Genomic DNA, 25,807 nt, shown 5'->3' with positions numbered 1-25,807 from the left:
CAATTTTTGTATCCTCCTGTGTATGCTGAACAAAGCTTAAAAGCACTGGAGCCTTATCTCAGCTTCAGGTCATTACACAGCTGACACATGGCAGTAAAAGGACAACATGCTGATAAGATAGTAACCTCTGAGAAAAACACTCCTCAAAGCAGACTGTGTATCTCCCATGCCCACGTTAAGGTTTTCCCATTGCACTTCCTGTTTGGATACCAAAGCCAGTCACCACTGAGGAGCTTCTGTAGGCAGAGCTCTCGGAATGTGCTTGAGTGGCATGGTCTGGAATGGCACATGGTACTCACAGCACACTTCCTTCCTGGAGTCAAAGGTCACCATGAGCTTTCTTTTGTAAGGCAGCAGGCAAATAAGGCTTTGCCATGAAGGATCAACCTCTCCCCAAGCTCAAAGCAGCTACTTCTACATGAATGGAACTATAAGTACTCCCAGGCTGGGAAAGAAAGAAAAAACAACGGATTTCAAACAATTCCTTTTTACAGTATGTACAAAGTCCAAGAGGCAGAGGGTGGCCTCACACAACATACAGACAGGAACAGAAAGACTGAGCTGGGGAGGCTTGCATTGTTGGGACACACAGCACCTGATTTACACAAATCAGCTAGGTAGGGCACAACAGACCTTCCCAGTTGCTATTCAAGCTGACCACCCTGCAAGAAATGGGCAGGAAATTCCCATAAATGTGGGCAGTGCTCCAGGCAGAAGCTTCAGCAAGGAACACTAAGCAACAGACCAAGGGAAAGAAATCCAGACAATCGTCTTGTGATACAGGGGAAGGCTTCCTCTAGCACCAGAACAGGGCATGGGACATTTAACAAGAGGTCACTCTTTGATGGCCTTGGGCCAGTACAGCTCGCACCCACTGCAGGTTTTCAAAAGGTGGGCAGCCAGTTGCTAGGCTTGGTTCTCCATCTCAGCATGACCAAGAGCTTCCATATCCAAATATCGCAGGCCAAGACATCCATCCCTTCACTCCCTGCAGGGAAGGGAAGGTCTTGCAAGGTATGGAGAATGAAGAACTGCATGTCTGAAATTCAACCAGCCCCATCAGCACATTCTTTTGTTATGAACACAAAATATGTGTTTTGTTTTAAAGCAGGGGCTGGGGAAGACAGGAAGGACAGGCAGCTAGTAACCTTCCAGCAGAGTGAAGCAGGTGACTGCTAGGCAGCAGTAGAGACCCATCCCAATGAAAGCAGGGCCAGCCTGCCAAAAGGCCCTATTTTATGCAAACTGGGTGTATTTTTTGTGCTGCAGAGCAAAAGAAGATTTGCCACTGCAACACACATGACCTGCCAGCAGGGAGAGGTGTTTGAAAAACAGTGAATGGAAGGGAGGGCTTTTCAGGGTGCAGCAATCCTGGAGGCAAAGTGCTACAGTTTCAGTATCGCTCCTGCCAAAGGAGCACATAGCTGGCTTGTGCTCATTGCAGCCCCTGCTGCCTCCCCCCCCCCGCCCCCACATTTCCCAGGACATCTTGACTCAACAGAATCGTCTCTTTCCTGTGGTCTTCTTTGCAGGTGCCCATATATGTGCTTGTGCCAGATGACCACTTATCACAAGTATAAATACACCAATCTGGATGGTCTCACCTTCTGTCAGCACCCAAGTAGCCATCTGGGCTGCAGCACAGGAGCAAAAAGAGCCTTGGATGGAACCCAAGGCTAATGTGTCCTCCCTCCCCAGCATTCCAAATGTCCCGTGATGCCACACTGCTTGGCCCACCACCACAAAGTCCCTGCTCCAGAGGAGTTCTAGAAATTGGCCAGTCAACCCCAAGTCAGGTGAATAAATATTTCTGCAAGTCCCAGCTCCACAACTCACACGTACAGGGCTCAGCTTGTGTTTGGTAGGGGAGGGGGCAGAGTCTGCCTCACATTATGGCAGGACCGTCAAGCAGAACAATCAACACCATTCAACTGATGTCTAATGCAATTTCCAGCGCTTCCTCATGTGAGCCAGTCACATGACTGAGTATAGCCTAGGTTATCCGATCATGCGTCCTGTTGGGGGAAAAAGGAGAAATGTAACTCTGCTCGAGCAATTTCAGTTTCAACCACATGATGGTGCTGGAGTGACAGCAACCAGAAACTAGGAGTTTTTTCAGTAATCTTTTTATCCTCAGTTGGAGAAGCACTTGACTCAGAAGGCTTCTTGCAGAGAAGAAGCAAAACACTACAGATCACACACAGTTACTGTAGCCACGACACAGCTGGGAAATTTGAAATATTGGGTTAGGACCAACAGGAGGGAGGTAGGTAGGTAGGTAGGTACACACACACATACATACCGTGCAGGAATGAAAGTAATTAACAGAGCTGCTGCATGAGACCCAGTGCTTATTGTGGCATATTTCACTTAGCTTTATCTTGGCTGCAGGTTACACAAGAAGCTTCTGTATGGCACTTTGGTGCCACTGTAAATTGCCAATCCCTTTTACTTGTTGGTTACTAATTGTAACATGCCATCTAGCCGCCTACTTTAGATTCCAGAAAGAGACCCACTCTGCCTGCAGGCTGTAATGTAAGCAGCCTGTGATATTGCCTCTCTTCATACTCTTCCCCAAGCCAATGACATAACAGGGGCATCCTTACCTTTTTCACCTCCGGGGCGGGGGATATAGGGAAGGAGCAGAGCCTTGCTGACTGGCAACAATGGCTGTAGATGAGAGACCTGCAGAGAAGCAGAAGCATAATGCACAATGGTGTGAGGGGTACTAAAGCAGCTTCCAGCACAGGGCTGACTCAGGTTTACAGTGGAGATGTTGCACAGTGCCTCCAAAGAGCTTCAAGGGCTGGGTAAGGCGGCAGCAGCAGGGCACCCAGGAAGGTGTGACTAACAGTTGCTAGGGCACCTGCCTCTGCCTCTGCCACCACCACAGCCCCCAACTCCCACCAACAGTGCTTCTGGATTCCCCTTCCCACCCACCCACCCCAATGCCAATGCCCCATATGCTCTCACCTGTTGCATAGGGCAGGTTGTACTGGGCCGGCAACAATGAATAGCCCAGGTGATGGTGATGGTGATGTGTGGACATCAGACGCTGTGAAGGAGAGGAGCGAGGCCGGTCAACGCTTCTCTCAGCACCACTGGCGCCCCCTACACCGCTGCAGCCTGCACTGCTTCCTCCCACCCCACAGCGCTCCTGAGAGGCCTTGTCGCCTATCTGTAAAAGTAACCAGACAGACATGCTGAAGCCCCGACATGAATCTGCAAGAACAGGCCAGCCAAGTACCTAAATGAGGCCAGCTCTTCTGTGGCTTCCTTGCAAGCCATGTTTGTTACTCACTCACTCACCCACTCACTCACACTCCAGGAAATAAAAAGCTAGGGAATCCCTGGCAACAGCCCACATGCTTTAGTTCCCGGTTCCAGAATCAGCCTGGAAAGTACGGCATTTACACCTGGATAGTTCTGTGCCAAAGACAGCACTGAATATATATTTCCCATTCCAGCACACCACTTACCGTTGGGGACTTGCTCTTGTAGTGGCTGGCGTGCTGTTGCAAGATGTCTAGGGCCTTGGATTCAGAACTGGATTTACAGCCAATGCTGGGGCTGGCGCGGGACTTCTCGCTCTCTTCACTCCCAGAGGATTTGCTGCCGTATGGGGAGAATGAGTAGCTGGAGGGCAGGTATGAGCCTGTGGAGGAGATGCTGGTTAGGACTTTCCCACACACGGCAGAAGAGCAAGCTATTAAAGAGACCAACTGCCCTTAAATAATCCCCTAACCGGAAGAGGCGAGAAGTTGAAAGACCTGAACCAGGGATTCTGTCAGAGAGAAGTTTAGAAGCGGATTATGCATACTGCACACAGATCCAAGAGAATTTGGCATCTCAATCCTGCCCCCAAAAATGTTCCTAGTTATTTTGGGTTGCAGTAACAAGTTTAAAGCAGCCATTGCTCCATCCATAGCAAATTCAGAAGCCTAAAGGAGCCCTTGGTAGAACTTTTCGTACCTGGAGGAGTGGATGATGCATTGCACACTATCTTGCCTATTCCAATTAACCAGCATTACTTGCTTGGACATCAGCAAAATTGTACAAATATTATTTTATTTTTGATTCATAAAATTTATATACCACTTGGCTGAAAAAAATCCTCAAAGCACTTTACAAAAGATGAAACAGTAACATCAGGAAAAATTCACAAAATATACACAAGTCTGCCTACTCCCCTCTCTTTTTAAAAACAAGAGGGACTGTAGTTCAGTGGCAAAGCACATTCCTTGTCTGCAGCAAGTCCCAGGTGCAATTCCCCAGCACCTCTAATAATACAACTCCCCAAACCCTCTGCCTGACTTTCAGGAGATCCACTCCCAGCAGACAGTACAGAGCTAGATGGTCTGACTCCATGTTTAGATACTTTCTCACTGTTCAAATATTAACACTGTTTATCATCAGCTTGTGTATCTGGGAGGTTTCTATTTCAGTATGCATTCTTCATTTTGGTTCCAGTATATTTATTTCATTTTACTGGGGAAGCTGATAATAAATGCAGTCTTTGTGACGTAGACATTTCAATGGGGTACTTTTAACTTCATTATCCAGGCTTGCTACAATACCTGACACCTGTTTTGTGTTGAGCTAGACGGAAACATTAGATCAGATGGATTTTTATTTAAGGAAAACATTTTAAATAAGCTCTGTTTGCATCTGAATTTCAAATCTTATTTTATGTTGCGTGCGTGCGCTCTCTCTCTCTCTCTCTCTCTCTCTCTCTCTCAAGCTTACACATTCTTGATGTTTTTACATTTATTATAGAGGATCTCTTCTGGAAGGCCATACAGGTTACACACACTATTCTGGAAGTTAACCCACATTTTGCAAGCTAACTTGCAAAATATTTTAATAGCTATACAGTGCGATTGCATTGTTGATCTTAAAACGTGCTTTGTTGGTCTGTGATCCAGGTATGGGGAACCTGTGGCCCTCCCACCTCCCATTAGCCCTAGCCAGCAGAGTCAATGGTCAGAGATTCTGGGACTTGTAGCCTAGCAACATCGGGAGGGCCACAACTTACCCACCCTGGTCTAACCCAAACGTACCACTTCTGCATCTTCTTGTTGTTGGATAGTCACCACACTATACCAGACATATTCACTCCAATTTCCAGCTATCAAACATCTCCAAGGATGAAAACGATGGCCCCTTCCCCATGGAAGATCCCACCCCATTATGATTTATACAGTTCTGCTGTTCTCAGGGTCCACCTCAAGCCCCCATACCTGGGTAGTTCTGCATCATAACAGTGGGCATGCCGCGGTAACTGGGATGGTTGGGATCGTATGACTGGCTGTAGGAGTAGCCGTGCATGTAAGGGATGTAGGACTGGTGCTGGCTGAGGGGTGAAGACACTGGGACATGGGTGCTGGGTCTGGCTTCCTTCGCCACTAAGCGCGATTCCTCACTGGAGGGCACTTTGCAGTCGGAGCTTGTGCTCTCCTTCCCATCTTCCTTAGCAATGGGCTCTTTGCTGCGGCTCCTCTCCTCCTTTAACTTTCGATCCCTTTCTTCCTTCCACCGCTCATCCTCCGTCTTGATGTCAGAGTATTTAGCAGGGTAAACATAAGTCCACATGCGAGGCTCAGCTTCCTGTAGCAACATACAGTCAAGGGTGTCAGGTGTCTAGAATCAAAGGCATTTCTGAAGTCCTGGAAATCTCAGATTTGACTTAAAATTAAGGGCCTTTTTGGTTGCAATTAAAAGGGGGGGACCACAGGTAGCATCCACCAAAGTCTCACCAGTGAAAGAACAATGAGCAAGATTTCTGTCCTCCACATATTTCCTCTTAACTATTTGTTACTGTTGTCCTACAGTAGCCTCTTTTGTGCTTTCCTGCCATCACCCAAATCCTTGTCATCTTACTGAATTTGTTACCACTCCCAAAGTGTGGGAATTATGTCGGCAGAGATGGGTTTTTTTAAAAAGGAAACTGGGCATCAAGTTATCCCAGCAATCTTATTAAAACATAGATTTTGAAGCTCTTACCAGTGCTTGCTTGCTTTCTTTAAAAAAATGTTTAGGGGAAATGTTTACTCTCATATTGAAATTCTGCCCCTCAATGAGGCCAAACTTAGATTCACAAAATGTTTAGGGGTATGCGTCTCCCTGCGTCCCCCCAGAAAAAAGCACTGGCTCTGACCAAAGAAAGAGGAAAGCTTCACACCTCATAGCCCTCACCACTGTCTAGGCTGTAGGCCCCCAAACCCAGACAAGTACACTTGTCCAAGAGCAACATGTCAATTCATTCAGTGCTGGCAATGAAATTCCAACTTCATCACTTTCAGTCACAATCACTCTGCCCCTGGCCTAGGTATGAGTAAGGGGATGGACAACCGCAAAGTAACAAGAGGTAACAGAAATAAAAGTATGAGAAACACACGAACAATCTCATTTGGCTGGTTTAGCCCTCTCTTCCTTCCCCACAGAATATTTCTCTCTGCAGCCTCTTGCATGACAGTGTGAACGGTTCACAATGTTAAGCAACACAGATGCAGCTGCCACTTACTCCACCCATATCATGTATCAAAATGTGATCATTACTCAAGATCCCTACTGATTGAGAGGAAGGGGAGGGGAGGCAAGAGAGACTAACATATAGGTCATTCAGCTAGAGATATTTGTGAAACCTCTTTCACGCCATGTAACACATTTCTGAGCCTCAACAAAATCTGAACAGAACCCAGCAATGTTCACCCCACATGTCAAAATCCCCCCAATACTGAACTCAACTTTCCAGTAGTCTGCTTCTGTCCCCTAATCCAGTTTGTGCCACTATATTGCTAATTAGCAAAGTGGGATAACTCTGGTTCCAGTGTTCGGCCACTGGTCCAAGACAATACCCACTGGAAGCTATGTCTGACTCAACCAAGTAGCAAACTGTCTCTGAGAACCAGTCTGAAGCCCTGTGCTCTTCAGTATTACTGCACTGATCTAGAGAACAGCTAGACTGCATCTCCCCAAAAGATTATTTGAGACCAACCAGTTCTCTCCTCTGCATTTCCAAAAGCCCTCATGTTTTAAAAAGAAACAGTATAATAATCTGTAAGATAGAGACACACTAGCCCATCAGCAGGAATCACCACAGTCACTTAAAAATGGCTAAAACACCACTGATGTTAATTCATGGTTAAACTGACTGTCTTAAAGCTCAGGGCCACATGCTGATGAGAAAAAATAGGAATCAACCACCATCAAATGGTATGTGTGCCTGCTCCATCTGTCCATATAGTTTTGCAGCTTACATTCATATATGCAAAGATCCAAAAGTTAGGAAACTGAGCAAGCATCAATGAGAACCAACACACTCCTCCTTTCTTTCCCCTGGCAATAGGCAGCTACATTCTAGGACCGAGTTCAGAGAGTGCTCACTGTCTTGGCGGCTGCTCTTCTCATCTCAGCCACTCAAACACACACACACACACACACACCTGCTTACCTGTGAGTACCAGAGTACTGGGTCCACCTCAGCCTGCCGCCCACAGTCCAAACCTGCCTTTGACTCTGTCTCTTTCCCCAGATGGCTTTCACTTAACTTCCCCTTGAGGCCTTCTACAGTTTGGCCTTGGAGCTTTGAGGAATTCTCCAGCTTGGGAATTATGACTGACTTGGCTACATCACTCCCCTGCTCCTTGGTCTTGCTCAGTCCAGATTTGACCAGGTCAGTCAGGCTGGGTGCTTTGGTCAGTGTGGGAGGTAGAGACGGCTTCTGCTTCCATTCCTCCTTGAGTGCCACCTCTCTCTCTTTTAGCCCCAGCTCTACTTTCTTGTCAATCCCACGCTGCTGCTGCTCCAGACTCTGGCGCTGCTTTTGCTGGTCTTCGTACTGCTGACGGTAGGTGGGGTTAGTGCTGAGCAGATGGGCATGGTAGCCTTGTTCACTATAGCCATAAGGAGGCACGTAGGCATACTGGTTATAGTAAAGAGACTGCATGTACATATTGGACCTCTGCTGGATGACAGACGGCTGCTGGCTGGAAGGACCCAGGTCTGCCTTCTTCTCCTCACAAACCTCGTTCTTCACTTTTACCTCTGGACTAGGTGGTTCCTCGTCTTTCTTCAGTTTCAGGGCCTGACTGTCTATGGTGGCTTGGCTGTTGGGATTAATGGAACCAGGACTTGACTGTGCATAACCTGGAGAGTAATAAGCCTCAAATCCTTGATAATAGGGAGAGTCCTTGTTTTGAGGTTGCGAGGGAAAGAGGGCTTTTTTGGCCCCTTCCTTGGCAAGCTGCTCAGGGTCCTTTGCCTTCATGCTCTCCAACTTGCCTTCACCATCCTCCCCTGCATCTGAGATGTCAGAATAGGCTGGGCTATTTGTTTTCACAGAGCTAGCTTCAGCACCATTCTGAGTAACAACATGAAGTGGAGTCATGGGTTGTGTGGGTGCTGCACTATCAAGTCGGCTGGCACCCCCAATGGATGGGCTTGGGGCATTATCAGTGAAGCTGTAGATCTTATCTGCCTCAGCCTTGATGCTGGCAAGGCGGCTCTGGTGGGGGTCAGATGAGCCATTCAAGAGACTCTCCCCTTTTGTCCCAAGGTCACTGGGCTCTCCCCGGAAGGGGCTCTTGCCTTCCTCAGCTCGACACACTTTCCCAGGAGTCAAGGGGCTCTCTATTTCCTTGGACTCTTTCTTCTTCTTATCCTTCTTCTTCTTGTCCTTGGCAGGAGTAAGTGCTGGACTGACCGTGAAAGGCTCTCCCATTACAGTTGGCTTGGGTTGAATAGGTTTCAGCTGGGGACTGTTGGGCATGGCTTGAACCACTGTGGTGGTGAGGCCAGTGGAGGAGCCAGGGCTGGTAGCAGTGAATGTAGCTGTTTGGAAGGTGTAGATTTGTGGTGGGATGGCTGGGGCTATGGGTCGAGCAGACTTGATGCTCTTTGATGATATCTTCTCAGGCTTGACACTGACAGGCTTTTTAGCTTTTTCCTTGTCACTGCTCCTCTTCTCCACTGAGTCAAAGCCATCATTGCTTGTCTCATCAGCTACCAGAGGGCCATCCTCAGAGCCATCATTGGACAGAGCACCAGAGTCAGGGTCTCCTTCACCACCAAGCTTCTTTTTGCAAGCAGCCTTGGAGTTAAACTTGCTTGATGGTGAGGGACTGTGCGGTTCCATCAGCCGTACTTTGGGGGTAGTTGATCGAGCCGGGGAGACTGATCCTTTCTGGCTACCAGAAGCACCGTTACAGCTGCCCAGGTCAGCTGGAAGAGATGATTCCTCCCCATACTCACTATCCCCATCAGCTTCAGGTTTGCTGTCATCATCTGTGTGTGCATGAGCCTGGTGATACTTGAGTCCATTGATGTGCTTATACTTTTTGCTACAGTTGGGGTGGGGACAATCAATGAGAATGGGGGAGGGGCAGTTCCTATCGAGAATGGTGGGTTCTACCTTGACGGTTGTTGTGGCAACTGCTGCAGCAGCTGCCGCTGCCGCAGCCATTGGTGTAGCAGCTGAACCCATAGAGTTTGTGCGAACACGCTTGCTCCCCTTGGAGTCCTCAGAACTTGAATTCACTTCCATGTCAGAAAGGGGCTTGCTCTTCCGCTTGGTCACTGACGAAGGGCTGGCCTTGACATCCTCAGTTGTGCCGCTGGGTGGGAGGCGGTGCTCTGAGGAGTTTTGGCTGCCTCTGCGTCCCTTGCTGTTGGCCCCTGCCCGAGTCTTGCTGCTGTTACTTGTCCCTTTGCTATCAGAGGCTGCTGTGCTCTCATTCATGGGAGGGTTACTGTTGGGTCTCATGCGCTTGCCTCTCCCTCGACCATTTCGCATCTCCAGGTCACTGGTGGGAGAATCACAGAACCTAGGAGATAATAGAACATGGCTTAGGAACTTTCAAGGTTAGACTTCAAGCCATGCCCACCCTCTGCAATTGGCTCTTGCCTCAAAAGCTACCCCAAAGTGGTTGAGAGAGCACCAGAGTCTCTGGCACAATTCTCCTGCTCTTATCTGCAAGGCTACTATATACACACATCCTTGGCTGGGTTTCCTAGGAGTAGACAAGCAGGAGGCATACATACACTGTTTTCTAAATCAGGAGGAGGCAGACTGTATGGCCCTTAGGGTTCTTTTCAGACACCTGCAGAACCATGTTAGAATCCTGAGACTTCTAGCTTTTAACGTATCTATTTCAAGCATTTAAAAATGGAAGGACTGTTCCACAACTTCTAAAACAAGATGTGAACTCAAGCCAAATTAATAGATGATTGTCCCTAGGAACCATACTTGAGACTTGTATAAAACAATTGTTGTGTACTGGTATTTTATGTACCTTTATATTACTGCATATTAGAAACTACATTATCTTTGCACTTAAACGTTGTGTTTAAATTTACTATTATTTTAAAATTGCCGTACTTATACGTTGTGTTTAAATCTACTATTAGTTTAAAACTGTTATTCTTAGCAGAATATACACGTTTTTCTTTTCAACTCTCGAGTAGGAATTATTCCTTGTATTGAAACTTTTGGCCAGAGCTCTTGGTATATCCTTTTTAGTTCTTATTCCTGCCTGCTACATGTGCCTATACAATCCCTTCTCCTTACAGTATGACAGTTTCTCAGCATTGCTCAAAATCAAAGTATCCATCCTCTAGCAGAATCCCCTAATGAGTGAGAGGAAAACGTCACCAAGCACACTACAGGAAGAGCCTTTTTGCCTTATGCTTTACCTGGGTGGTGCCCAATCATGCTGCGTGCAATCCAGTAGCGTCCCCACATAAGTCTTATTCCTCCAGGTGACATTCACCACCAGCATACCTGCAGGAGCAAAAGGGAGGATTGTGAACACTCAGTTCTCTTGCAAATCTTGCCCCATCCTCAGCCTACAACTTAGCACAATGCAGAAACATCCTGCTGAACAGGTCAGAACAAGTGTGGGTGGAGACAGTTACCAAAGCCTGCAGCAGAACTCAGGTAGCACTTGCTTGGGGCTTTGTATTCATTTAGTTATTTGGCCATCAATACAACTGAAGAACCCCCACCTTACTGGTTGCGTGGCTGTAGACGGTTCAGAATAGTCCTCAAGGTCAGGATTCTGATAATATTGCTACTATAAACAGCACACATAAACAGCACTATGTTTATTTAATGCACTGGTCGTATCTTCAGTTCTGCAGAAAGCAGTATTATTAGGAAACACAGGTGCTCTTGTGGGGTGGAATTCACAGCTACGGCCAACCCCTGCCTCTGGGCACATGTATAGGTCCAATACAGGAGGTACCTTTACCTTTCCAACACGTTTTTTTCTCTGCCAGTCAAACTGGCCAAAAGCTGGTGCCCAAAGTAGCTCTATTACTGAACAGCTGAAGAGCTTATAAACACATCCACTAACCTCATCTTTGTATTCCCCAAAACATATGATGGATCATGCATTTACAGAAGAATCAAGTCCACAAGTGGGGCACCACTTTTATTTTGCAGACTCGATAAATACATGGCCAACCCTCTGAGGGCCACATCCAACAGCTAGGTGAGACTACACACCTGACTTCATGATGTTAGATGGATTTCTCCATGGAAAACCATGGAGCTTATCCTTGGTGTCAAATCTGAACAGTGTCAAATGCAATCCCCACTGTAAATAAACAATCAGGAGTATTCCTGTCAGCTGTGACTGTAACTGTCCCACAGCTAATGCTTTAAGATGTCAGGTCCATATGCTGGAGATTCTCCACCATTGCTCAAACCCCATCCAAGGGCAAACAACTTCTGAGGGCTGAAACTTGCACCACCCTGCATTCATTTTGAGCCTCTCTCTTTAGGAGCAGAACCTGGGGGGTAAAGACTCTGTACTAGACAACACATGCCCTACTGAGGAACTACAGTGGTGCCTTGCAAGACGAAATTAATCCATTCCGTGAGGCTCTTCGTATAGCGGTTTTTTCGTCTTGCGAAGCAAGCCCATTGACAGCTTAGCGGATTAGCGGCTTATCAGCTTAGCAGATCAGCTGATAAGCGGCTTAGCTGCTTAGAAAAGGGGGGGGAAAGGGGGGGGAAACCCGCAGGAACTCGCAAGACATTTTCGTCTTGCTAAGCAAGCCCACAGGGAAATTCGTTTTGCGAAGCGCCTCCAAAACGGAAAACCCTTTTGTCTAGCGGGTTTTCCGTCTTGCGAGGTGTTCGTCTTGCGGGGCACCACTGTAGTCTCTCTAATCCCGTGTCAAGAAAATATTAAAACAGGAGTGGGGATCTCAATAAAGGATTATTGATTGTATAGAATAGACTCATAAGCACTCCTAGGCCAGCTGTGCTCAGCTGTCCAGTTTCAAAATTTGTAGCGCTCACTCAGGGTACTCTTTGTCTGCAGACTTCGTTTTTAGGTCAATAATGAAGTCTCAGAAGGAGCAAATATTTGAAATAACCAGCTGTGAAAAATATAGCGACCTTTGTAATCTTCATTTTCAAATTGGGGTCAAAAAATTCTCTCTCAAACAGAAGCAAGCACTTGTTAATGACCTACAGTTTCTGGGTTTCACCACAGAAGCATCTGAGTCTGTTCTTCCAGGTCCCTACCAACATCTGCCATGTGCACTGCCAGAACCCAAAGAGTGCTCACTAATGGTTCCTTGTCATCCTGGAAAACAAAAACTGGGGTGCCAGAGGGTTCTGTCCTGGGCTCGTTGTTGTTCAACAACTTTGTAAATGACTTGGAGAAAGAAATTGAGGGGATGCTCATCAAATTTTCAGATCACACCAAACTGGGAGGGGTAGTTAATGCCACAGAAGACAGATTCAGGATTCAATATGGCCTTAAAATATTGGAGAACTGGGCCCAACTGAACATTATTGTTTCAATAAGGACAAATGTAAGGTTCTACACTTAGACAGGAAGAACCAGCTGTGCCAATATAAGATGGGGGACATATGGCTTGCCAGCAGTGTATGTGAAAAGGATCTAGGGGTCTTAGCAAGTTTAATGTGTCAACAGTGTGACACAGCACCAAAAAAGCTAATACTATTGTAGGCTGCATCAACAGACGTATAGTGTCCAGGTCACAGGAACTAATAGTACCGTTCTATTCTGCCTTGGTCAGACCACACCTGGAATATTGTGTCTAGTTCTGGGAACCACAGTTTAAGAAGAATATTGATAAGCTGAAATGGGTGCAGAGGAGGGTGACCTACATGATCAAGGGTCCGGAAACCAATGGGACTGGGGGTCTGCAATGTGTTCATTGGCAGGCTGGCTGTCTTGGTGAGAGCTCTTTTGACTGTGGGACTGTGAAACTCAGAATGTTAGGAAGTGCAGACAGCCTTGATTTTGATTTTTTTTACTTTTTTTAATTGTTGGAGAAGGCTCCCTGGCTCCTCAGAAAGCTCTCAGCATCTTGGCTCCTCTGTCGCCCACACCACTTCCCATTCCACCCAACATCCTTCCTGAAGTTCCAGAATCTATCTTCCTGCAGGTGTCACCATCATCCAGCAGGCTCCGGCCCTTCAATGCAAGGCTGCTTTGTAAAGCTTTATGCTCAGGCTTCACACACTGCTTTCCTGCAGAGCCTTACAAGTTAATTGCGTGGCAAGACGCCAGCAGCTGCTTCCATCTCAGAGCTGGCAGGTCAGATTAGGAAGGACGTTCTGGCAGTCTGCCTGCTGCCATGATCACAGGAGAAAGATGAAGAGCTCTGTAAAGCAGAGACCTCAGCGGTGGTTGAGCTGCCCCCTCCCTTTGCCTGCTGCTCTGGCAACCAAACAAAGCACAAGACTAATTGTAACTCCTGCCCGACACACCGTGTCCTAGATTTAACCTACCTCAATCAATCACACACAAAAAATCCCTCCCAGCAAATACATTCAGAATTATTTTGTGAAATGCAAGATGATTTGCGATGCAGCCTTTGCCTCTGAAGAACCACCCTAGTTGGGGAGGGAGGGGGAAAGAGAGAAGTGGAAGGGCTGTGTTCAGCCAGCACTAGCAATCCGGAGCCAACTATGATTAAGGCATTTGGAATTGCTGTAAGACTGGAGAAGGAGAGACCTTATCAAAGCATTACAAACCTACCATGTTCTAGCAGTAACCCTGCTTTTTTATGCTATTCCTAAGCTCATCCCTAGTGCTTTCTAAAAGCAAATCAGGATAATAATCCCCACTTTTATAGGGCCAAAGAGATGCAGCAGCAGCTCATCTAAAAATCACAAATCCAGCTGCTGAGGCAAGACTCCTTGGTCAGAGACTCCAAACTGCAGCCCTTTTACTGGTGGCAAGTTCAGATGCAGAGGGATGGCAACTATTAAGAGACATAGATTGTTTTCAGACCAAGAGTCTTTTGAGACTATTGTTTTTGTATGTAATAGATATGCAGCTGTAACTCAGATGTTGTAGGGGTATCCAGAAAGGTTTCCCCAAGGAAACATTTCTGTTGCAAGCATAATGCATTTTTCCCTGGCACACATATGGAGAAAATGACTACTGCGTGGAATGTGATTACACAAGCATCACAGAACCTGAATGCTCATGACATCACTGGGGATAAATGACACACATTCACCTCCCAGGTGCCATTTTGCCAACATTTTTAAGGTTACCTATTTTCCATTCATTTATTTGCATCCACCACATTTCCTTTGTTTCTTTCAAGTCAATTGCCTCATCCTTGTCCCTTTTCCTTATGTCTCGCTATCTATTAGACTGTAAACCTGCAGGATTATTTTGGATTGTAAAGTATCTAGTTATAGCTATAAATAATAGTTATAAATACATAAATGTACATTAACCGACTCCAATACTGAAGTGCACATCTCCACATATTTTTTTAACCAGCCCCAAGTCTCCATTACTATGAAGAGAAGCAACAGCTTAAGAAACATTTTTCTTCCTTTCCAAATTGTCTGCTTTCACAAAACCTATCATTTTCTGTTTCCCATGACTTATAATCATTAGCCCCTAGGGCAGACAGCTGGGGTGGGGGTGCAGGGAGAGGACTGTATTTCATTAAAAGAAAAAGAAAAAAAAGATGTTAAAACTGTGGCAGCTAGAGCGATGCAAGGTTTCAGAATTGTATATATCCTCTAATTTGGATACAACTCAGTTTGCTAAGTTTGAGTTTTCAGTAATGCAAAATTCAAGTGGTTTTGTATGCACTAAATCACCATAATGGCATTGCCATCTTCTACCCAGAGACTGTGTGAACTGCCACCTTTTTTCACAAAAAAGAACCCCTCTCAAAACAAAAAAAGGGAACATCACAACCCCAAGATTAAACGAAAGGCACGAGATTCAGGAAAATACGCTTCTGACATTTCCTTTGTGCAGCAGCTGCTGTTGCCATGCAGTGATCCTTGTTGCTATGAAGATCTCCATGTCAGACAATAGCTTTTTAGCTCTAAGCACTATTGCTATTGGCTGAGATATTTCCCAGGTGAGCAGTGATGGTGCCTGAATCATCAGTTTTAGGGGTTGGTTGAAATTGGACCTCCCCCACATGGAGCAGGTCTGGAGAGACCAGAGGCTCTCTTTAGTTACAAGGCTTCCTCCCTCCTCCCCAACCCCCAGTGGCATTAATCACAGCAAGAGGAAAATGGGAGCCTGGCAACTCATAAGGCAGCAAGTGGTGTGCTGCATTCCAGTATAATTAGATCCATTAAAGATCCCGGCAGATCAGAATCACGCCTAACAGAATTAGGAAAACTGCTAAGACAGCTGCCTTAAAATGTCCATAGAAGTATTTAACACAACATATCCTTGTGAAAGGCAGGCAGAAGGAACAAGCAGAAGTTAGAAGGCTGCTGCCATGCTAAGCAGATAGCTGCCTATGGAACATAGAGAACATAGAGAAGTGCTACAACTTTCGCATAAGTTGACGGCCTCAGAAGCAGATAGTAGCCCAGCCATGCAAATAATTCTACAAAAAATGTAGCAATTCACCTTGCCACAAAAATACATCAGTCATTTGTGACACAGAGGCCTGAAAGGACAGAATGTACCAGTTTATTTTACCCTTCCTTGCCAGACAACCTGAAAGGGACTTTTACCTGCCGCAGACAACCAAGTGAGAGTACAAACCTGAAACTACCCATGGGAGGTCATTAAAAAAACGTGTTCTCATAAACTAACCTTGTTTAATTTATGGGCTACCCGCCCACACTGATCAAACCTGCTGAAATCCTGTGGAGAGTTTTTATCTGTTCTCATGAAGTACTAAGATGGCTACTCCTTGCTTTGTTGTTCATTTCAACTTCTACCAGCTTCCATAATGTGGCAGCATCAGCTGGGGACACTAGAGCACCAACAGCATTGTACGCACAGAAAAGAGAACTAGGACTCGTGAGAAAGGTGTGCTTACATGTTAAGAAACCAAAGAAGGATAAGCCTGGTGTTGATTCTTTATTATTATTATTATTGGTATCTTTCCATTCCTTTTGATAATAACTGGAAATAAAATTCTGCTATTTGTCATATGTATATTTTGGCTCAGCATCTAACACAATGTAAGAGAAATGACCTAAGCTAGCAAAATTGTAAACATTAACCTGAAATCCATTAAATGGGGAGGGTGGCAGGAACCTCTTGCCACATACATTAACCAGACTCCACATACTCAAGTCAGCCAATGATGCAATAGTTCCAAACTGCTTTGAAGGATGCACAGCCTCTGATGTGAGAGAAAATCATCACTTCTGACAGCAGGGACCAAGCAGCAGCCAAGAGTAGCCTCACAGGCAAGATCTTTGCACACATTGCACTGAATGAGTACAGGTTAAAAATAGCTGAGCTACAGGAATCACAGCATACCTCCTAGGCAAGTCCTGAAATCATAGCTGATCTTTAAAGAAGAAAAGAAAAAAGACTAACATGAAAGGACAGGCTGCAAAAAACATTAAAAGCCAAGAGCAAGAGGGAAGGCAGCCAGCAGCATAAGACAAGTGCCATACTCTGCCTGCCTCCTAAAGCAGCATTCTCTGAAACACATACAGGAGGACTGGACATTGCCATATCATGAGATATGTAAACTACATAATTATGGGTGCCACTACCACAGCATCCAGAGGAATAATGGGCTTGTCCCACAGTATTCGGATATTCCAGAGGGATGAGTCCCTGTGGCAAATCCTCTGAAATCAAAGTTTTGATATGTGCCTGGTAAATATAAGAGTGTAGAAGAAAGGGGGTGCGTAGCATAAATCAAGAGAAGGTTACTACAAAAAGCAAATAATAGGTGATCCAGTGCTCACTGATCATCTCTTTCAGCCTTTCCACAAAAAGCACTAGAGACACGAGTGTGCAGACCTACCAATCTGAGAAAGAGCACCTGTCAGGGCTTTCTTCTCAAATAATAACTGCTTAGAACCTGTCAATTCCACTCTGCCTGGCATCATATTAAGATGGATATGTAAGAGGCCAAGGAGATATATTTTACTTCTCAGCAAGATGCTGTTCTTGCATCACTTTCACTCAAGGTAATTGCCTACCTCCCAGTTTCTACTGGCTGTCTGTGTAGATGAATCACATCTCTTAAGGAGTAGAGGCAATGGGCTAGTGATGGTGGCAGAACATGGACTGGCTTGCCGGGGTAGAAAATGCACTCACTGTTTTTAGAAGCAGGCACACCTGGCAAACATTCATTCTACCTCCAACGTAAAAGACTAATCTGAACAATGGCCCTGGGAGGAGGCTTTAGAAAATACAAGCTCAGGAAGTGGGCAGAATGTAGAATTCAAACAAGGTGCAAATTTGTAGCAGGCAAGATGCTTTGGCCTCAGATCAAGTGATCCCCCCCCCCCTTTAGCTTATAATCAGAGTAAAACAGGCACTCTAAAGGTGAAGGGAAAAATCTTTCATGTGCCTAAATATAGGAACCCAGAACAGCAAAATCAAGGCAACAGGCATGACCAAGTTTTTAGACGTGGTGTAGTCTTTTATCTCAATACCTAGGTGCTGCTTCACTGTTTGTAAAGAAGTGCGACTGCTGAAGAAGATAGGATGCAAGAATAGGTGGTACACCCCAGAAGCCTCTACAGTGTGTTCTCATTTTGCCTAGCGAGAGGAGCCTTCTTGGAAGCAGCTTTTACCCTGGGCTACACCACTTCTAAAGGAACAATACTGACCCAATTAAGAGCAATTTGCATTATGGCAGAGTCCTCTGGGGCAACATTTATTTTGTGCAAAGCCACACAAATTGAACTAGGCTGGGATACAGCATTTGAACCATCAGTTGACCAGCACTACTCTTAAAACAAACATACTGAAGGACACCTACCGTCTTCTGTCTCCTGCCATACGATGCCCTCCAGATTGACACTGGTGCCAGGTTCACAGGGGCCCAAGCACTCTGGCTCCGTAGCAAGAGCCACATCACATGTGTTCACCCCTACAGAGCGAGTGCGTACCATTATCTGCTCACATGGTGATGAGATATCACTGTTGACAACAGGAACAAGAAGATGCAATGGTAGCACTGCAGGGGTGGACACTGGAGACTCCATCTGGAAAAAGAGAAAATACAAATGAATACAGATGGATAAGGGCAGCTGGGTCTTCCTTATGTCTGCAATTAGATGGTCTGGCATTTAGGCCCTATATTTGCCACTTGGATCTTAGCTTTAGGAGCAGATGTCACAAGTTCTTACTCAATATGTTCAACACTGGAGGACAGAATCTAGGTGCTTTTTGCACCCCCAACTTGTGAATGGAAATTATAGCATTTTACAAATTAAGTTTTGACTCATCCAGCGCCCTCCTCCTCATATGCCTCTTTAAACATGCAGCTCTTATTTAAAAGGGGAAAGGAGACCAAGGCCTAGCTCTCACCCAGGTAGTAAGCTTCTTTCTGGGTTATAGATGGGACCTCATATGGACAGAATGCATGTGTGTGTGTGTGTGTGTGTGTGTGTGTGTGTGTGCGCGTGTGTGTGTGTGTGCGCGCGCACACACACACTTAAAACTGGCACAATGGGTAGGGGATAGACTAGACCTCTTTTTCCTTGATATTTAAGGATTAACCCTCCCCGACTCTGGAGTTATTTTTGTAGGAACAAGCATTAAATCACACAAGTTCTGCATCTGTAGTCTGATGTGGTACAAGCCAGACATAGGTTTACCGCCTTGGTGAGAACTAGGCACAAGTCAGCCTGGTTATTGGCCAGTGTGTATTCTATAGAAACAGATTCCAATATGGCAGATGCAAGTTATCCCCTGAAGCCTGCCACCAAGCGATCACGTTGCTACCACAAAGAGCAGGAAAATCACCACTAATACGCAGGTCATATGTCACATATGAAGAAAAGGCAATTTCAGGGCCTTATCCAACCTGCCCATCTCTTTCAAAGCAGAACTATCTCCCTCTCCCAATTTAAGTAACCACCTTATAAAGGAAATCCCTCAGCCACCCCTGAAAGAGAATCTGCAGCATGAAGATGCTGGCTGCTCAGACAGAATCAGTTTTTGAGTACAAGGTTTCCAATTTGGCTTTTGCTGCCTCAAATAATCATTTAATTCAAAAATTGTTCCAAATGCCACTCAACATTCAAGTGATGGCCCTGGGTATCTTCTGGTAAGAGCAGACACATTCCAATCAGGGGGATAAAGGCTTCAAGCTGTCATTTTGGGAAATCTGCCTGCTTGCTGGCGATTATAGCCTGCTGTTCTTGGTCTCAGATGAACCAAAAGCAAAAATCTCCAAGCCCCTTTGCCAGAAGATACCCTGCACACTCTCTTTCCCATGGGCATTCATGTACATAAAATCAGGAGTTATTTATGGAACATTACTGCCAACAGCCACACACACACACACATTCAAACTAATTCTGGTTTTTGAACAGTTGTCAGATAATCCTCCTTAGCTGATGCCATCCCTCTTCCCCTCCCCCTCTAGCTATGTCTTTTTATAAAGTAATTAAATGCAATGAAAGAGAGCAAGTGGATTCTTGTGTGCCCAGTGCTGCAAATCAGAATTACATCTCTACAATGTTCCCAAAACAATTCTTGGGAGGGGAGAATTGTACAGTATCCTCGCAAATATATTGAGCTCCCTTCTACTCTCAGGAATAATTGTGTCCAAAAACTTAGTAAGAAAATGGTGGGAAAGGGCAAATTCTACGTTAGCTAGTGCCCCTGAAAGAGGATGAGGAAGCAAAAGCCCTCATGTTTATCCTTCAGTGAACACATTCTCATTAAACGTTCCCCATCACACAAGCAATAACTGAGGGAAACAGCTGCCTTCCCTTTGGCAAGGTTCAGTGCCCAAGAACGTGGGCAATGCTGAGCTCTGGGGATGGATTTTCACTTCCAGTCATGTTAACATAGCAGAACGAAACACCCAGAGTGCCTTTTGCCTGCTTGCCTGCATTTGGCTCCTTCTCCTTCTGTGTATATCCTTGCTCTGGACAGCTGAACAAAGCAAATCCAATCTCATCAACATTTAATATTGGATGCCAGTTTAATCTGCAGTGACTGAGCTGGATGTATCTGCCCAGGCAGGTAGCAAAGCTTATGGCCTAGTTCTCTCAGAGGCAGTAAGTCTGTATCTTGATTGTACCAGTTCCCTCAGCCCTCACTTCAAGACCAAATGCTCTCTTGCAGAAAAAAAAAAACATTCCTACACATTTCTAGCATGTTAGAACAAGGCTATAAATCTAACCTGTATATATGGACGTACCACTTTCTCAGTATACTTCCCACATAGCCAAGACAACCCTTCAAACCATCAGGTAACTATGGTTAGTTTTAACTTCCAAACCATGGTTTTCAAATCTACTTCAACCCATAGTTTGGAAGTTTGTACCAACTATAGTTTGCCTGATTGATGTCAAACTATGGGCAAAGTAAAACCAGCAAATAGAGGAGGGAGAACATGGTTGAACACTCAGCTCATGTTATCCATCTTCTAAACCAGAGCTGCTTATTCTTTGGCCCTTCAGATGTAGCTGAACTAAAGTTCTCCACTTCCCTGGCTATTGGCCACGCTGGCTAGGACTGATAGGAACTGTAGCTCAAAAACATCTGTATGGCCACAGGTTAGTGATCCCTGCTGTAAGTCATCCTTGGGAGGATGAGGATTTGAGCCTGGCTTATATCTCTTGCATTTTAAAATGTCTCCTGGCAAAAGAAGTGCAGTCTTCTGTGCATGGTGGGGTATGTCACATTTTGTTGAGCAGGGCCCCAATGACTGCATTTGTGAAATCAGGCCAATTTGCTTAGTTTCAAGCTTAGGAACTGGCTTCTGATAAAGATTGACATGGAGACAGAAAAGAAACAGGCATGCAGAGACTAGTTATAAAGGTAAAGGGACCCCTGACCATTAGGTCCAGTCGTGACTGACTCTGGGGTTGCGGCACTCATCTCGCTTTATTGGCCAAGGGAGCCGGCGTACAGCTTCCGGGTCATGTGGCCAGCATGACTAAGCCGCTTCTGGCGAATCAGAACAGCGCATGAAAATGCCGTTTACCTTCCCGCCAGAGCGGTACCTATTTATCTACTTGCACTTTGACGTGCTTTCGAACTGCTAGGTGGGCAGGAGCAGGGACCGAGCAACGGGAGCTCACCCCGTTGCGGGGATTCGAACCGCTGACCATCTGATCGGCAAGTCCTAGGCTCTGTGGTTTAACCCACAGTGCCACCCGCGTCCCTAGAGACTAAGTAGCTACACTGTAATCACAATGCATTTGCAAAGATTGCAAAGATTCTCAAGGTGTCTGGGAGCAAGGAAAGGTCTCAGTGGTGGCTTCATACCACTTTATCCTGACTAAGAGAGAAATTGCTTATTGGGACAATTCCCTAGAACAGTCTCACAACAATCTAAAGCACATTTTGCCTTGATTATGGCAACAGCTCTGACATCACCCTAGAAAGGAATGTCATCTACAGCCCCAACTTGGTAGGTTTACACATCTCAGAATTTCTGCCAGCTGGACTGACAACCTCTGAAGAGCTCCCAGGTGGAGTCCTATCAATTAAAGTTGAAGATCAAGGTCACACTGCCACAGAAGACACTAGAAACCTCTACCTGTTGCTTGTGAGAACAGAGAATGGAACTAACCAGCTGCTCCAGAAAACCCTGCTCTCTAATCCTGAGCAGATGCTCCCTCCTCTCACAGATTAAAGCAAAATACTTGGCAAGAAACCATGGTCACCATCTTGGAAGATGGAAACTGTTTCAACACAAAATACCCTGTATACAGATCTGGGCACTTCTTGGTGCATTTAGAGTCAGGGTAGTTGCAGGCTTGCAAACCCTTCAGCTGCTTTCTACTTTGAAAGGTAATCAGCACTCAGCAGAAGAACACTAATTGCCACTCCAGCTTTGCTAATTATCATTTGGTCACATTTGTAATCTGCATTATGCCACAGAGCATAATAAGCAGCTTGCTGAGAACCATCTAATAAGTGAGGTGGCTTTATGGGATTTCATACTTCACTCTGCCATGGAACAAATGTAGTATCATTTATCAGCTGTCGGGGTGAAGAAAGGAGACAGAAAGAAGGGAGAGCATATGTAGCTCAATTCTCCCTGCAGCTTTTGAAGACAGGGAAGGAAGGAAGGAAGGAAGGAAGGAAGGAAGGAAGGAAGGAAGGAAGGAAAATCTTAGAAAGAGCTTTTCGAAGAAAGCCATGAGAGAATATACCCTGCTGACCAGAATACATGTCAGAGGAAGTACTGGGAGAAAAGGGAAGAATTGAAGCCTAGCTTCACATCTCTCAATGGCAAGCCTCTAGATCTCTTCTGAGCTGCAAACAAGACCAGTGTATTTGCTCAACATAAAATATGAGAGACAGGCTGATGGGGAAAGAAGAGAGCTGGGAATCATTAATCTCCCTATAGGTAGTAATTACATTGTGTTCTCCTCCTGTGCAAAAACTCCTGCTAGGCTCAGGAAATAAAAAGATTGTCAGAGCCAGACATGCAATGAAAACTACTGGCAAGTGCAAATGTTGGACTGCTGAGAAAAAGTCTCCAAAAAAATTACATCAGCCACTGCCAGATGAGCAAGCTGTGTTAGTGTGGTATAATGTCAAATGGCACATACCTGACTACACCAACTTCAAAGTCCTTTTCAAGCTTCATGCACTAGGTCATGAACATATAGCAAGGGATCTAGGACCCTCTCAATGAAAGTGAATCTTTTTGGACTTAACATAGCCACTATCTCTTCTTCCAAATCTTCAGGACCCATCCATCCAAAATTCTGCATTGACGATCCACACATACACACTCCTTTTCCACTGCCCAGATTTGCATCATCCTTCTGAATAGGTGCACTCAGTGAATAACTCTCAAGTGCTAGGTCAAAATAAATACACCAATGGAAGTGCAAGTACCAATAGTGTTGAACTTTTGATACGACTGCTCGCCCAGTACATCTGCAGAAACACACAGGGTTGTGACTGATATTGGATTCAACCCACAGCCAAAAATAGAATATGGCTTCACAAAAGGGCTTCTCTTAAACTAAGATGCCAGGTTAAGTGATGGCTTATGAAATGAAGAGGGAGAGAACCATGTTGACACCACCTTGACCTACTTGGAGGTCAATAAATAAAATAAATAAAAGTCCACACTTCCATATTCTATGATGATAAGGATGCCTTTGATCAAGTAGTCAGCTACCTTGTTTTGATTGTATCCCAGCCAGAGGGTCCCAAAATGTAGTTGTCAATGGTGACCAAAAGTTAAATTTTGGCAATCATAAAAGAAAATATACTGTCCAGGAAAGCAACTTTTATATTTTTTCAAAAAGAACCATTGCCAACAAAGGTGGGAATGGAGTGTCACTTCAAAAAATCTGTCATGCTTTGGTTTCCTTTGTTTTTTTGTTAGGACACAGAATCAGTGTCATGGCCTAAAAAGAGTCATTACCCCTTCATATATGCAAATCCCACCTGCTGCTCTTCCTCTGTAAAACCCATTGATTGGGCAATGGACACAAAACCACACCTGCCTCTGTGGAGCTAGGAGCAGAAAAGCCTACCCTGCAAGAGTCTAGGTTGATTACTAAGACATGCCAAAGTTTGTAGACCGCCGATTATTGTGCCACCTGGCAGTCAAGGCAGGAATGACAGCTCTCAGTTCCAAGACCTGCAGGTGTATACAGGCTATTTAAAGGCCAAACACCCCCAGACCCCATGCTTTGTCTTCCCAAAATATCTCTCCTAACTACACTCTCTCCTCACCACCAAGTAGATCATAAAGGATTGCAGGAGATACTCCATGTCTCTGGAGTTCCAAAAATGCAAAGGGAGTGAGGAGATTAATAATTATGTTTCCAAACTATCACTCATGTAACAACTGTACATGTAACAACTGTATTTCCATGAGATGCACTATAACATTCTTTTGTTATAACTGCTTAGAATTAATTTTGTTATTTCTCAACCGTTACATCAAATTGAAGTGAGGAACCCTACAGCACTGATATAATTTGCCTACTGTAACGACACAGATGAAAACACAAAAAATTAAAGCAGGCTCCAAACATTCATCCAAAAACCTATATATTATTTTGACATAACAGGAAAGAAATGAGGTCAATCTTTTACACTCTTTAGGAGAGGTTCTCATCTATTAACACAAAGCAGCCAGAAGAAAGACAACTTGGAAAGGAGATATTTATATAGTGGAAATGTCCACACTTAGACCACAATTGGCCTGGAGAAGCAGGTGTGTTTAAAAAGAATGCTACACCTCATGTATTTACACAAATTTAGTATACCAGCAATGTAACATACATTGAAATTTATTTATCCCTAGTCACTATATATATATATATATATATATATATATATATATATATATTACACACACACACACACACACACACACAGTGGTACCTCGGGTTAAGTACTTAGTTCGTTCCGGAGGTCCGTTCTTAACCTGAAGCACCACTTTAGCTAATGGGGCCTCTTGCTGCCGCCGCGCCGCCAGACAACAATTTCTGTTCTCATCCTGAAACAAAGTTCTTAACCCCCCGAGGTACTATTTCTGGGTTAGCGGAGTCTGTAACCTGAAGCGTCTGTAACCTGAAGCATATGTAACCCGAAGTACCACTGTATATATATCAAACCAAGCAGTGCTTAATTTTTAAATACCCCCATCCTTCTACTTTCTGTATGGACTTTACAGATCCTATGTATTTAAAAACTCTGATCCCTAGGGTAGGCAGGAAAGATACTGAGCAACCCTAAAGTATCTTACTAGCAAGCAAAGGCAACCAGTCCTTCAGGATAAGAGACTGTGCCATACAGACTTCATCTCTCAACACTAGCTAGTAAGTAATGGGATGACTTTCAAAGGCTGATAACTTCATGCTTGCCACCAATTCACAGCAAGGCAGAAACATACTACCTGCAACAAAACTGAAGAGAAAAATGCATGACTAAGGTACCAGAAATTTGTGAGTGCCCACTGGCTCTTCATGGACCCCTGTACAGTATCCCTGCCTGACAAATGTATGTATTTTCCCATTAAACTAGAGTTGAATGCATCTCATTAAAAAAAAACAACACCCAAGAAACACCAACTATTACGTAAATCAGAAGTTTTCAACCTTTTGGGGTCCACAGCTCCCTTGATCAACTACATTCTTTCTGTGGCACCCCTGTTGGGCGCAGGAGCCCAGTTACGTCACCCCTTGCCTGCAGAGCTGGCAGCCTCTCGCCCTTTTTCGAACACTCTGCCTTGTGGAGTGTTCCCTCAGCCTTCTCTCTTCTCCCCTCTTCTTGGGAGTCCTCTGGGCAGCTGCAGTTGCCACTCTGGTTGCTGAGCTGTCCCCTCTGCCCCAAAGAGAGGTGTCTCCTCATACTGCCCCAGAGGCACCATTTGCCTGGGGAGCTTGTAGCCAGGGCTGCTGCAA

The 25,807-nt window shown here is 45.2% G+C and overlaps 1 protein-coding gene and 1 long non-coding RNA gene across 5 annotated transcripts in view; both read right to left on the bottom strand.

Moving 5' to 3' along the window:
* The window catches only part of LOC310831800, a 389,087-nt gene that overhangs the window by 138,994 nt on the left and 224,286 nt on the right, over positions 1 to 25,807 (bottom strand). The window lies entirely within an intron of this gene.
* The window catches only part of ZNF609 (zinc finger protein 609), a 112,886-nt gene continuing 87,550 nt past the window's right edge, over positions 472 to 25,807 (bottom strand). For 2 of the 4 annotated variants that reach the window (XM_083712443.1, XM_083712444.1), the window contains exons 3-10: positions 18,220 to 18,445; positions 10,693 to 10,780; positions 7,454 to 9,824; positions 5,241 to 5,607; positions 3,480 to 3,655; positions 2,974 to 3,055; positions 2,607 to 2,685; positions 472 to 2,015 (exon numbers count right to left, since the gene is read on the bottom strand). In XM_083712443.1, the coding sequence (XP_083568569.1) occupies positions 2,612 to 2,685; positions 2,974 to 3,055; positions 3,480 to 3,655; positions 5,241 to 5,607; positions 7,454 to 9,824; positions 10,693 to 10,780; positions 18,220 to 18,445 (3,384 nt within the window). In that variant the 3' untranslated portion in view covers positions 472 to 2,015; positions 2,607 to 2,611. Of the gene's footprint in view, positions 2,016 to 2,606; positions 2,686 to 2,973; positions 3,179 to 3,479; positions 3,656 to 5,240; positions 5,608 to 7,453; positions 9,825 to 10,692; positions 10,781 to 18,219; positions 18,446 to 25,807 lie in introns of all 4 variants that reach the window. The other 2 variants (XM_083712441.1, XM_083712442.1) reach the window with 1 other exon arrangement.

Source organism: Podarcis gaigeae, assembly GCF_964106915.1.
Source record: "Podarcis gaigeae genome assembly, chromosome: 14".
NCBI classification, from domain to species: domain Eukaryota; kingdom Metazoa; phylum Chordata; class Lepidosauria; order Squamata; family Lacertidae; genus Podarcis; species Podarcis gaigeae.
The sequence above is the reverse complement of the archived record's forward strand: the minus strand, read 5'-3'. Positions and strand labels throughout refer to the sequence as shown.